Here is a 13,822-nt window from a genome sequence, read left to right on the forward strand (position 1 = left end):
TCTTGAAGATATAGCCGATTTATTGTGTCAGCATCAAGTGACGGCTGAAGGGCTTCTCATACAAAGGTCCACAATTTTGTTAATTTTAGAGCGATGTCAATAATCCTAGTTCATACGAGAGCCAGACATGTACTCTTTCTAACACCGTTGGAATTTTCGGATTCCGATGTTCCAGTGAGGAGTTATCATGCCCGCCATCAAAAATAAGGACTTTTCTTTAATTACAAAAAACCATAACAAAAATTTTTTGTAAATTGTTTTTCTTCTATTTTAAATCTTCAATTATATATGTGTAAAGTTACAAACCTTAACAAGCATTGGTATTGATTTACCAGCCTATTGAAAATCTTGAAAAATTAAAATGGTGAATGGGGGGGGGGGGGGGGGGGATTCCCTTAAGTTCATATTAGTGACCATTATGTTTCTAAGAGTTTAGAATCAGGTAAATACCACTCTTAATATGGAACCATTGCAAGCGAATTAAATGGATTTTGTTTCGTTGACGGAAGCAATTAAATAAATATGTGTAATTAAATATTGTCATTCATTTACAATTCGCACTTTGTGGCTATAAATGTATCGATATTTTTTGTAAATATCTAATTGTGCGTGCCAGTTCAATCATCATAGACGTGTTCACCTAACTGCTTCGATCGGTCAGAAAATGTCGTATTGGTATATTTGGTTTGTGATATTTGTGTGTGCATGGTTTTACTGGTTGTGGGCACGGCGAAAGTATTACGCCTTTATGTCTAAAATACCGGGACTGACGGGTTATCCTCTTTTGGGATTAGCTGTAGATATGGCTAAAACTGGTTAGTGTTAATTGTGTAATATGGAGTAAGAGATGCTACTATAATTTAATCATTTGAAGAAACGGATGAGGATACTCAGTAAGTTATATTTGTGTGAAAACTCGAAATACATATGCATAGCCACATCGGACTAGAAAGCAATGAGTGACCGATATGCCTCATCTTCAAACGAAATACAGGCATCGTTAAAATTTTAAGTTGTGCAAAATTTTAAAAATTTTGTGTGTGAGCTACCAGAAGGAGTGTACAGATATTCCCCATCTTCGAATTTTGATTAAAGTTTGGAAAAAATATTACCATGTCAAAGTAGAAATCGATCACTCCCTTTGAGAGTTATTGACATAGAATTTTATTCAGACCAAGAATACATATACTTTATGGGGTCTTAGGTGAATATTTTGTGGTGTTGCAAACGAAGTGAAAAAATTAATATTTATTTCAGCTTTTGTGGAGTGTATAATTACGGAAAATTTCGCTGAAACACGCGCCCAAACTCCCCATAATACTGAAATTTAGCGTTATGGGGGGCTACAATGGAAAGTGGACCAATATTGATAATTTTCGGTAGGAAGATTTGCTACCAAGTGAGGACATACACTCTAAATTATAGTCAACTGCGATGGAATACTTCCGAAAATGGCTAATGGCTAGTTACTAAAACATAACGCGTGTTAAGTTTTGGTGAAATATATAAGATTTAGATACAACTCCTATATATAGTTTCGTCCGATTGTAAGTAAATGGTGCACCAAAGACCCAAAGTTAGGCCTATTGGCACAACATTTTGCCCAAAGAACTAATATAACCGAGCTTTTGGACAGTTTTGTTGAAATCGGTTCAAATTTGAATAGAGCTACCATATATATTTTCTCCCTGCTTTAAGTAAATTAACGCTTTATGGCCCAATGTTGCCAACATGCAACAATATGTTCTAGAGCTTACATTTAATACGCTGCAAGTAAATATATATTTTTTGGATTGCATATGTTAAGAGCTGACTATGGACGACATATATCAAAAGAAAAACCAAAAAATAAAATTGATGGTCAAGTTATTCGCTTTTCAGTACATAGATGAGTTCAAAAATATATACAGTACCAAAATTGTGTGTACAGTCCAAAATATTTAGATCGCTTCGTATTCGAAAGGTACGAATTGTACCCTCTAAATTTTTATTGAGTCTTGTAAAAAAGAACCTAAAGAATAATTAAACGTGATTTGCATTTGCTTTTGTTGATATTGGACTTTTATTATTCGGAAAGAAGGTACTATATCTCCCGAATGAATGGATGGAGCGACGTCAAATTTTGCTCATATCCTATTATTTAGGACAGTTACATTAAATTGTTCTATTGGCACGGTTCAAAATTCGGGCCACAAAGGGTTAACCACCAAGAACTCAAAATGTGTCCGATGTGCACAAAACGTGGATTCTGACAACTCTGTTTGCTCAGAAGTGTATTTATTTTGTGCTCCGCAATAAAAAATAAATTTTAATTTTAACGTGATAATTAGTTGTTTTTCATTGTAAATTTTTTTTTTGATAAATTATTTCATAAAAAAATCTATTAGTAGTGTGTGAAATTTCGTAACAATAACATGTTTAAGTGTATTTTTGCTTGAAGTAAATTGGTGAATTTCCTTTATTGAATTATGAAATTTTCATGTATTTCATTGTGTCTGACGTTTGTTTTAATTCGTTATATCTCTTAATTTTATCTTTTACATCTATTCATAAAAATAATATAGAGCATACTTTTAGGATCTAATTATATCATTGGCAACACTATATTATACAATTGCCAGCACTTTCTTATCACTTTTTATTTTGCACTAACCTTTGCAGTCTAAAACATATTTTCGGGCGTTTTTTATTTCACTTATATTTTTAATAATGGCATGTTTATACAAAGATTGCAATATTAAAACCAGTAAGGAAAGTAGTAAAGTCGGACGGGGCCGATTATATGCTACCCTTCACCACATTGGATATATTCAAGAGATGAATCCTAACAGACGTCGCATTTTTGAAGGGCCAGTAAAATGAAATTTGATTCATAAACATGTCATTCTGCAACATATACTAAATTTTTCATTTGGTCAGAAATAACAATGGGACAAAATTATGTAAATCAACTTAAAGCAAATATCAATCGGACACCCGTTTATTGTTTGGATAAACATGAGTAGTTTGGAAATCTGAACCGATTTCAACAAAACTTACCACACGATAACATAACGTGTGGTAAGTTTTGTTGACTTCAGTACGTTGTGCAAAATTTTGTGCCAATCGGGTCCACCTGGGGAGTTTGTACGTTATGCTAAATTTTATGTAAAATCGGACGAAAATATATATGAAGAAGCTATATCAAAATCTGAACTGATTTCAACGAGACTTGCCAGAGATTAATTTATATTAACTACAGTTCATTATACAAAATTGTGTGGCAATCGGACAAACTTTGAGAATTTAGCGACAATTTACATAAAATCGGAAGAAAAAATATATAGGAGCTATATCTAAAACTGACTCGATTTTCACGAAACTCAACACACATCATTCGAACACATTGTACGAAAAAGGGTTTTCTCTATAATCAGATAAGCAAAGTTTCAAATGGTCTATTTACTTTAGGAGGTAACTACAAAAATACAATTTATATAAATAGATAACAGCTATACAATTTAAGATCGACAATGGAGCGTTCATAGGAAATACTTGAATCCTGCTTTCGGTTTTAAAATATTGCAGAGTTATATGCCGATCTTTAATCAGGAGATAAATAAGGTTGTAAAGCTATTCAAAGAAATGGATGAATGCCAAACTGTGATGACATTGCTGCAAGATTTTACCTTGAAGGTGGCCCTAAGTGAGTTAAGATTCTGTCTTCCCATATTTTCCAATCAATTCTTCTCTTTTTTGAATTTTGCAGTAACAACAATGGGAGTTAATGCTACTCATGAGGATGAAAATGGATCGAATATTTGTCTAATAAAAATGTTTCAGTGGTATAACAAAATTCTACATTATTTGTGTAGATATGTCTAATTTCTAAAAAAATTGTTCATAGTGTTGTGGAGAGTCTATCTCAAATGTTGTATTGCCCGTGGTTGGCTATAAATTTGTTTCGGAGAATGACGGGTGTGTATGAACCATTCCATTCGTATAAAGCAGAAAATCACAAGTTTATTAGAAAAGTGAGTAAAAATATAAATAAACAAATGAGATTTCATTTTGGCATTTAACCTAGAAAGACTGGAATTTTTAATATACCTATATTTCCTAAAATAGGTCAAAATGACCTAATTCTGAAAGAATTTTTATTGTGTAAAGAACATTTTTTTAACTTATTTTTATATTATTTACAATTATACAAAACGTTGTTATTATTTGTTATCGGTGGGAGGGCTCTCGAGTTTCCCTTTTTAAAAAAATAAGATTGGTGACAAAATCTTAGAAAAAGAATAAGTGTTTACTCTAAGAGTGAAATCGACTGGAAATATAAAATTATATTTTTCGATTTGTGTGTTCCTTTGAGTTTATAGAGTAGCAAACGGGTTTCGATGTCGTTGTACTGATCTGGTCATAAAAGAAATTTACTTTATACAATAATGAAAGAAGTTTGATTATTTAATATTTCGCAAGAGGTATAGCGCAATATAGGTATAGCACATATGACTACGGGAAATGAAAGAGGGGGGAAGCAGCTACTATGATTAATAAACGTGGTTCTATGGGGTACAAAAAGTCACCAAATTTTAAAAAGCTGCGTCATAATATACACAATTGTTTTTATACCCTCCACCATAGTATGGAGGGTATATTAGTTTTGTTTTTCCGTTTGTAACGCATCGAAATAATCATTTCTGACCCTATTAAGTATATATATTCTTGATCAGCGTAAAATTCTATGACGATTTAAGCATGTCCGTCTGTTGTAATCATTCTAGCGTCTAAACGAATTGAGATAGATCGCCAAAATTTTGCATGGAGTCTGCAGGCAGGTCAAGTTCGAAGATGATATCGGTCCACGTTTAGGCATAGCTCCCATATAAGGGTACACCCCAATTTTCGGTAATTTGAGGTTCTTGATCTCGTTTTTCAACCGAATTCGTTGAAATTTGGTGCAAATCTCCCCACCAAAAATTATAAATATAGCCCCCATGTAAGGGTACCCCCCAATTTTCTATGAATGCAAAAATGAATAACATCCACTGATTATTTTGAAATAATTTCTTTTGAATTAAAGTAAATTGTGCCCCCATCGTTATATCTTGTTCACTACCTTTATATACGTCTTTGAGTATTTCGTACTAAAGACAAAAGGTACTAGCAAAATATAACGAGTAACTATGTCAAAGCGCCGCTTGGTGACATCTTAGCTTTTAACAACACTCGTTCTTTGGTTCACGACCAAAAAGCATCAACCCCTACATCCTGTAGCAAAGGTAATATTAATTGTTCCACGAACAATTCAATAAAAAAAAACCAAATCTACGTTTGGTAAAAAATTCTTAAACAATTGTCTTTTTATTTCTTTATTTACATATTTTGCATCAGCGCAAACATTGCTCCGTTCGAGCCGGATTCTACAATCCACCTTTACAAGGAAAACATAAAACGACAACGTCGACACAAACATTGGTCCAATCGAGCCGGATTGTTTTTGACAAAAACAAACACCTCTCCTTTTGTTTCTCCTTTCACAAAGGAAAATATCGACATCGTCGAGAACAACAACTACAAAGATCCGCCGAATTAGCTGTAATTTAGTATTTTGAGTTCTTAATAGGTACCAAATCTCTCCACAAAAAATTATGAATATAGGTCCATATTTTCGGATAGCCCCCATATAAGGGTACCCCCCAAATGTCGGTATTTTGGGGTTCTTGAGCGCGTTTTTCAACCGATTTCGCTGAAATTTGGTACATTTGGTTCCTATTGGGTGCCAAATATTTCCACCAAAAATTATAAATATAGGTCCAATTTTTCTGGTAGCCCCCATATAAGGGTACCCCCAATTTTCGCTATTTTGGGGTTCTTGAGCACGTTTTTCAACCGAATTCGCTGAAATTTGGTATTTTGTAGTCGGTAACAAATTTCTCTACAAAAAATTTTTAATATGTACCCCCTTTTTGGGGTAGTCCCCATATAACCTTTTTTATATTAAAATAGTTATGAAATTTGTTCCGCGTTTTGGGTTTGGTTCTAAAACTCTGTTGTAATATATCACCTGTGGAGGATATCGAGATAAAAAACTAGAACATAAGGTTCGATAATGAACTATATATGAAGTATAACCCGTATTTAAACCTAGCCCCTGTGTGGGAGGTACCAGAAGGAGTGGACCGATATTCCCTATCTTCGAATTTGAACTAAGTTTGGAAAAAATAATAAGATTGGCAAAGTTTGAATGAAATTTAAAATTTCTGAAACGGATTTGGTCCAAAGAAACATGGGGTCTAGAACCAATATTTCGATGAGGCACATTTTCACGGTGTAAATTTTATAAACCCTCATTAGCCATAAGGCTGAGGGTATAATTATCCATTAAAAATTTTTGAAATTTGTATTATAGTTTACATAGAAATGTCGGTATAGGTCCACTTTTTGACATGTTCCCTATATTTTCATTTCTAGTACCTGCCCGTATATTTATGGTGGAGGGTATCCAAAGTTCGGCCCGGCCGAACTTAACGCTTTTTCACTTGTTATTGTTGTGCTTTTCATTTATTCTTCTTCTTTTTTGACAAACAACGAAGAAACAGAAAAACAATAGCAACATCACATGAGAGAGTGATTGTCATCTCTGCTGATTGTTGCCACCCGTCACTATCACATGTGACACATTATTGGAAACATATGATCAGTTTCCTTAGGGGTGTTCACACACACGAATAAATTGTATGAATATTTATAAAAATATTTTAGTGCCGTTTTCTGATATTTTTCGAGTTGAATCCTTCGGATATCAACCAAAAATAATTTTAAATTGTGTTTTCGACATAGTGCACCCTACATTTGGCTATATTTATACAAATTTATTAATTTCATATATATAATATTACATATTATATTTATCGAACGATTTATATATTTATTTCAAAATAATTTTGTGGGCAATTGCTATCTTCGATACATTGCCATTGCTTACGTGTATTATACGATACACTGTAATAAATTTGGAATACATTTAATACACTGAGAGAAATTTTAGTGAAAATTTAATACGTTATTCTTAAAATTTCTAAATTTTTGCTGGTTTTAATCACGTTAAACCACATTTTTGTTGTATTCACGATACAATATCGATACAAGTCCACGACTTTTTATAAACTCAGTGCATTTTAAACGTTTTGTCTACAGCATCACGTGCTATTACCTAATTTCTTTTGAAAATTTGAATTTATTTGTAGATTTTCAATTACAGTTATTGACATCACGTGTCAAAATTTTAAAATTTATTGCATTTCGTGCAAAATATTCTGAAGTTTTAACACGTTTGTGCATTTTCGTGCAAGTTTATTAATCGCAGTTGTTTTTCAAACAATTCTGTAACATATACTTGGTGTATTCGCTCCAATTTATTATTTCAAAAATATAGTTTTCAACGAAAACTCTCATTTCCCACATTTTTCTGAAATCTATTCATTTTTTATTTCACAATGCCACTCACTCCTCTAGATTTATTCATCCGAGCTACTAATGCTTTGGTTAAATTTGACGCAAAATTCAGTTCCCCACGGGACGAAGAGCTGGATGTCTATATTTTAGAACTACAGGGAGCTGAGGTGAAGAGATTATGGGAAAAGGTACAAACCACGTATGACAAATGCCAAAATTATTTGACAGAACAATATTGTTCTAGTGACCATTTCACTGCCGCAGAAACCAAATACGATGTCGCATATAATTGTTTCCTTAGGGTCCTCTCTTCTATAAATAGAAAATTAGATGAACTTTGGGCTCCGCCTTCTCCTCACTCAGTTTCCAATGCTACGCATCAGTCAACAGTTGGTGAGGAAAATACTAGTCATAGGCTCAACTTACCGCCTTGCGACATTGAAGTTTTTGATGGTGACTTCCTTAATTGGCCTACATTTAGGGACTTAATTTCTGCGGTATACATTAACAATTCAGGCATTAGTGACATTGAACACCTATGTCACTTAAACAAAAAGACCAGTGGCGACGCCCATGAAATTGTGGCTAAGTTTTCGCTTACCACACAAATTTTGGTCTTGCGTGGAAAGCTCTAAAACGTACACATGACAATCCACGTATATTGGTGAACCACCAACTTAAACTTCTATTCGATTTGCCTGTTATTGATAATGAAACTAGCTCAGGCCTAAACCAATTGCAAAGGGGTATTAATGGATGCATATCATCCATGTCAAATTATGAAGTCTCCACAGAAGATTGGGACCCTATCCTAGTGTTCTTATGTCTTCAGAGACTACCACAGAATTGTGTCACACTTTGGCAACAAAGTATCAAAGATAAGTCCGCTTTGTCTTCCTGGCACGATTTGGATAAGTTTCTTACAGAACGTATCCAAACTCTTACCTGTCTACGTGACATTCGTGGCATTGATTACGTCAATAAGCCAAGTAGCAAAAAAGTTCGTCCACATTTCACAGGAACGACAAACGTTCATATTGTTCATAAAGGTACTACGTACCTAGCCAGAGCTCTTATTGACCCTGCTTCATCATCATTCATTCATTTCGGAAGAAATGCGAAATCGAACGGGCATACCCACATATTATATATTACTTGGTGCAGATCTTTATCCGAAGATCATGCTACAGGGTACACGTTCCAACGTACTAGGCTCGCTAATAGCCCAGAGTACGATTTTCGGTTGGATCATTACTGGTCCAATGCCCTCTTCCTACTTACGTCCTTCCCTTTAGGGTAACATTTGGGCGACTTTGAGCAAATTATGCTCCCTTTTATCCATAGGTGTCGATAGTAACTAAAATAATTGTGCTAGGTAAGTTTTCTCACGGAAAACATAAAGATAACATCGCCTACATTATACCCTACATACACGCTACGCAAATGTAGATTCTACGATCTACATTCCGGGACTTCGTCCCAGTTGACTAGTGTTATTTTTCTAATAAAAATGTACACGCTTTACGAGCAAACTTCAAATACAGTCCACTACTCTCCCAGAGTCAAACATTTTCAATAACACATCTGGTCACTTTCAGTTTCTTCTACATCATTTGTCACGCAAATGTCTCAAAATTGTTCTACGGGTTTACGACCTCCCATAATTTATTCTAAATCCCACAATCCTTTTGCAGGATTATGAAATCAAATATAATACACTGTTGTTACGCATCTTTCATAATTACAAATACTTCCACATCGTGGATATAATGTCGAATAGTAGAGGTGCACTCGGGATTTTCATACGGAAAACGGTACTATATAAAAGTTGTTACGCAAGTAATTATCATAGTCCATATCTCGAGTCGTCTATTGCCACCTCTTTACTTTTTCGCGTAATGAAAAATGACCATTGATGGTCGCGATAGAATCGCGCGTTATGGGACTATGATAATTACAAAACGACCTACGGTTTTTACTGGTCATTCTGGCCATACATTTATTAATTATAATCCTCATCGTTTCGGTATCACATCTCTCTATTTTCACAGAAGATGGAAATTTTAGGTACGATGACTGCGGTACGATATTGAAGACGACGTCCTCATGTTCGATGAGGAAAGGGACTTCAACCTCATAGGTGTCCCCATCGCCAACGAGTCCATGCCCTTCGGGATCCCACGAAGCTGCTTCTCCATCGGAGAAAAATTATTTAAAATCCGTCGTCGACGGTCCCTGAAGTTCCTTCAGGAGAACCGGTGGTGTCGCCACCTCTTTCGGCACATTGTCGAAAGAACGTCGTCGACGGTCCCTGAAGTTCCTTCAGGAAACCCGGTGGTGTCGCCACCTATTTCGGCACACTGCCGAAAGAAACAGGGTTCGAAAAGAGCGTGCATAATGTTGTTCCAACAAAAAACTTATTCTAGCCCTGGTTTTCCATGTAGTATTGAATCATCACGCGATGGTCAATCTTCAATTGCCTAGCCGCAAGACTCTGCGAGTCCTTTGATAATAAAAATTTAACGGATCCGACCTTGACGAGACATTGCACGATCCTGCTCGTCGAGCAAAATATTTAGCATTAATATGTTTTTTGAAAAAAGTATAAAACAAACAAAAACAAAAAACAAAAAAAATAACAAACCAAACATTACCTACATATTCATTTTGCAACATAGCAACATGTTGCAACGCGGGCGGCAATGATTATTTTGAAATAATTTCTTTTGAATTAAAGTAAATTGTGCCCCCATCGTTATATCTTGTTCACTACCTTTATATACGTCTTTGAGTATTTCGTACTAAAGACAAAAGGTAGTAGCAAAATATAACGAGTAACTATGTCAAAGCGCCGCTTGGTGACATCTTAGCTTTTCACAACACTCGTTCTTTAGTTCACGACCAAAAAGCATCAACCCCTACATCATGTAGCAAAGGTAATATTAATTGTTCCACGAACAATTCAATAAAAAAAAAAACAAATCTACGTTTGGTAAAAAATTCTTAAACAATTGTCTTTTTATTTCTTTATTTACATATTTTGCATCCACGCAAACATCCACTATAGGTATTTGCAATGAAAATATAGGGAACTTATCAAAAAGTGGGCCTATATCGATAATTCCAAAAACCGATTTATGTAAACCATTATGTACACCAAATACAAATTGCAGTTATTTGTAATGAGAATTTTTCCAAAATCTGAAAACTACAAAACGTGGACTGATACTGATAACGCACGGTGGAGTATAAAATCCTCAAGTTACAGTCATTTAGATTACAAAGTTATATGAGGCTATACCTAAAGGGGAACCAATATTGATTACATAGTGTAGGAATTGGCGAATATTTGGGGTTTTCATTGGTTTAGTTTTGTATCTCAATTCTTTCCTTCAGGAGGTATAATTATGTGGGGGAGATGCATAAATGCTGGCCGATATATTTCATTAGCGTCAGGTTCGAGCTTTTTATAACGATATCCTTAGAAAGCGGAAAGATTAAACCGATGGCTAAATCGTCTCATAATTCCATAATTTAAAGGGTTAAATTGACCATTTCGGGTAACGGCCTATATGGGGACAACCCGCCTATATGGGGACAACCCCAACACACGGAACTAATCAGTTAACTGTTTTAATATAAACCAGTAAGTAAAGTCGTACATTTATATCCTAACAACTTCATGTCAATATTCCTTTGAGGGAAGAAATATGTGATCTTTATATATAAGTGAACCGACTAACATCAATCCATACACATGCCTTTCTGCAACCTATGCTAAATGCCACTTAATTCGGGCAGATTAAACTTGTTTGCGTACAATGAGACACATTAATGTAAATCGCTATTCTGTATTCCGCAGTGTTCAAAATTTAATATCAATCAGACACCCGTTCGAAATATATATTGCATCTGCACCAAATTCAAAAAAATGCAAAAACGCCATTCTATCTCAATTTGATAAGTTCGTGGCAATCGGACAAACTTTAGGAGTTTGGTGCACCAGCTACCTAAATTTGGGGCTATATCTAAATCTGAACACACATCATTCCAGACTTAATTCAGTATGCTATTCCAAATTTCGTGCAAATTGAAAGTCAGATAGGTGATCATTTAAATTAAATCGGAGGAAAATATATATGGGAGCTATATCTAAATCTGAACCGATTTTCCTGAAACAACATACATCATTTGAGACTCAATTTAATACGTTATGCTAAATTTCGTGCGAATCGAAGATATATAGGGATTTTGTTGCAATATTTACATGAAATCGGACGAAAATATATACAATTTAATATGGACAGACGTACCGACATGCATAAATCGACTCAGAAAAGGAACCATCTCGTACGAATATTTATTGTACCAAATGTATATTACGTTTTCTGATGAGCGTGCGTTTATGCAAGAAAATATGTCTTTCCGGTGGACGCGAAATTTAGAGTAACGTACTAAATTGAGTTTCGAATGACTTGTCCCTTCTGTTTTGTTGTAATTCCTGCAAAAAATATTCGTGCAGATGATGGCTCATAATGAGAATTCTAAAATTTGAAATATTATATTTGACTTGAATACCAAACAATTAATTTTATAGCTCATAAACAGCAAATTAAATGGAAACGGAAACACGAATTCCAAGCAGCAAGAATCTATTATTCTTATTTTGCTTGCGATGTTCCCCGAATATCAACAAAAAGTCTACGAGGAACTATTGACCATATTTCCAGAAGGAGGAGATATTGACGTCACCTATACAAATATTCAAGATATGACCTATATGGACATGGTTATCAATGAATCAATGCGCGTAATAACACCAGTTCCTTTCGTAGGACGTGAGAATACACAAGATATTGAACTATCCAATGGAATGGTTGTACCAGCTGGAGTACAATTTATTGTTAACATTTTCGCCCTGCATAGACGTTACGATTTGTGGGGTCCCAACGCTGACATGTTCGATCCCGACCATTTTTTGCCTTGTAACATAGAAGACAAACATCCGTATGCATTTATTCCATTTACCAAGGGAATTCGGAACTGTATAGGTAGGAGCAACATAATTTCCGTACTGAAACTAATTTTCTTACTCGTTTAATTTAATTTATAACACAGGTTGGAAATATGGGCTTATGTCTACGAAGGCAACCTTGGCAAAGTTATTAAGGAACTTCAAGTTTTCCACTGATTTCCAATATGCTGATTTGGAGTTTGATTATGCAATTGTGATAAAACTAAAGAAGATTCCCGGTTTGAAGATTGAAAATAGATAAATATTGATAACAACTAAATGCGGAAGTACGTGAAATTCTGAATCTGCATATAAATAAAATTGTTTACCAAGAATTTATTTAAGATTTGCTCTAAAGTTTTTTTTTTTTAATTAACTACGAAGATTTGTTGACCTTGAGGTCAGTGCAAATTACAGACTTTGGCTTAATATTCGGTTAAGACCTTCAGCACATCGAAAATATCCAAATACTAAATTGGGAGCGATGTTTATTCGGTGGTTTGTTTTCACCAGGAACCTGGAATACCATAGCATAACCAGTTTAGTTGGAAAATACACCTAGCATTAAAATCAGAAGTCCTTGTGTGTGGTTTCCGACGATGTATAAAAAATAACGACTATATTTGTTATTCCCAGTGCAGTTAAATGCAAAAATGTTAAGTAGTAAGGAAAAAATGCTAATATTTGGTTAAACGAAATATTTAAGACGGAATCTGAGAAGTGTATATTGGACAGCTAAATCCAAAGTGCAGCTATGTACAAGCCAGCTAGAACAAAACTACTCTATTTGAAATCTACTTCAAATCAATTCCTCACCCCTTTAGAACTAATTGTGCATATCCAGTTTGCAGAGGGTAGTATACTTCCTCACAGAAATATGTTTTATGTGGGTCCATGTTTCATGCAAACGTCTCGCTTTTTATAGTGGTCCACATTACTCGATTTGATTGATCAATTGTAGAATTTATACTATTGTTTGTCAATTGAAAATTTAAAACAAATTTTCTGCAAAATGTTTTTTTTATGTTTATGTCAGTCTTACTGCCGATGAATTATCAATTATGAAGTGAGAAGCTTAAATATCATCTTTTTAACCTTCTCACTTTTCGATATTTCTTTCGATAACCGGTTTTTGTTTGTTTTTACAATTCAGCTTTAATAAACGGTGCACAGTAAAAAAGTACCAACAAGCTTGAATAACACTGTGCAACACAAAAAATAGTTACCGGGAAATTCCAACAGATTATGAAAGAGGGGCTAAAAAAAGAAGACACGTGTATCGGCGTTTTGAAATTTTACGTCGGGAGGTAATCTGAAAAGGGGTGACAATATTCCCCTTTTTTTGAATTTTGATAATTTTCGAGTTAT

General features: G+C 34.5%; 1 protein-coding gene across 1 annotated transcript; it reads left to right on the forward strand.

Annotated features, from left to right (window-relative positions):
* The first annotated feature begins 12,115 nt into the window (after positions 1 to 12,115).
* Positions 12,116 to 12,716, forward strand: LOC133335095 (probable cytochrome P450 313a4). The gene is made up of 2 exons (XM_061543404.1): positions 12,116 to 12,491; positions 12,559 to 12,716. Exons 1-2 carry the CDS (start codon positions 12,116 to 12,118, stop codon positions 12,714 to 12,716), a joined length of 534 nt encoding a protein of 177 aa, XP_061399388.1.
* The last annotated feature ends 1,106 nt before the right edge of the window (positions 12,717 to 13,822 follow it).

The sequence above is a fragment of the Musca vetustissima genome, unplaced genomic scaffold (assembly GCF_032173495.1).
Source record: "Musca vetustissima isolate MV318-11 ecotype Yass unplaced genomic scaffold, APGP_CSIRO_Mvet_v1 utg11544, whole genome shotgun sequence".
Taxonomy (NCBI): domain Eukaryota; kingdom Metazoa; phylum Arthropoda; class Insecta; order Diptera; family Muscidae; genus Musca; species Musca vetustissima.

Excerpts from the sequence above, each read along its gene's own strand:
- LOC133335095 (XM_061543404.1), top strand. The coding sequence starts at position 12,116 with ATGTTCCCCGAATATCAACAAAAAGTCTACGAGGAACTATTGACCATA. Across the intron at positions 12,492-12,558 it reads GGGAATTCGGAACTGTATAG|GTTGGAAATATGGGCTTATG; the intron begins GTAGGAGCAACA and ends TTTATAACACAG.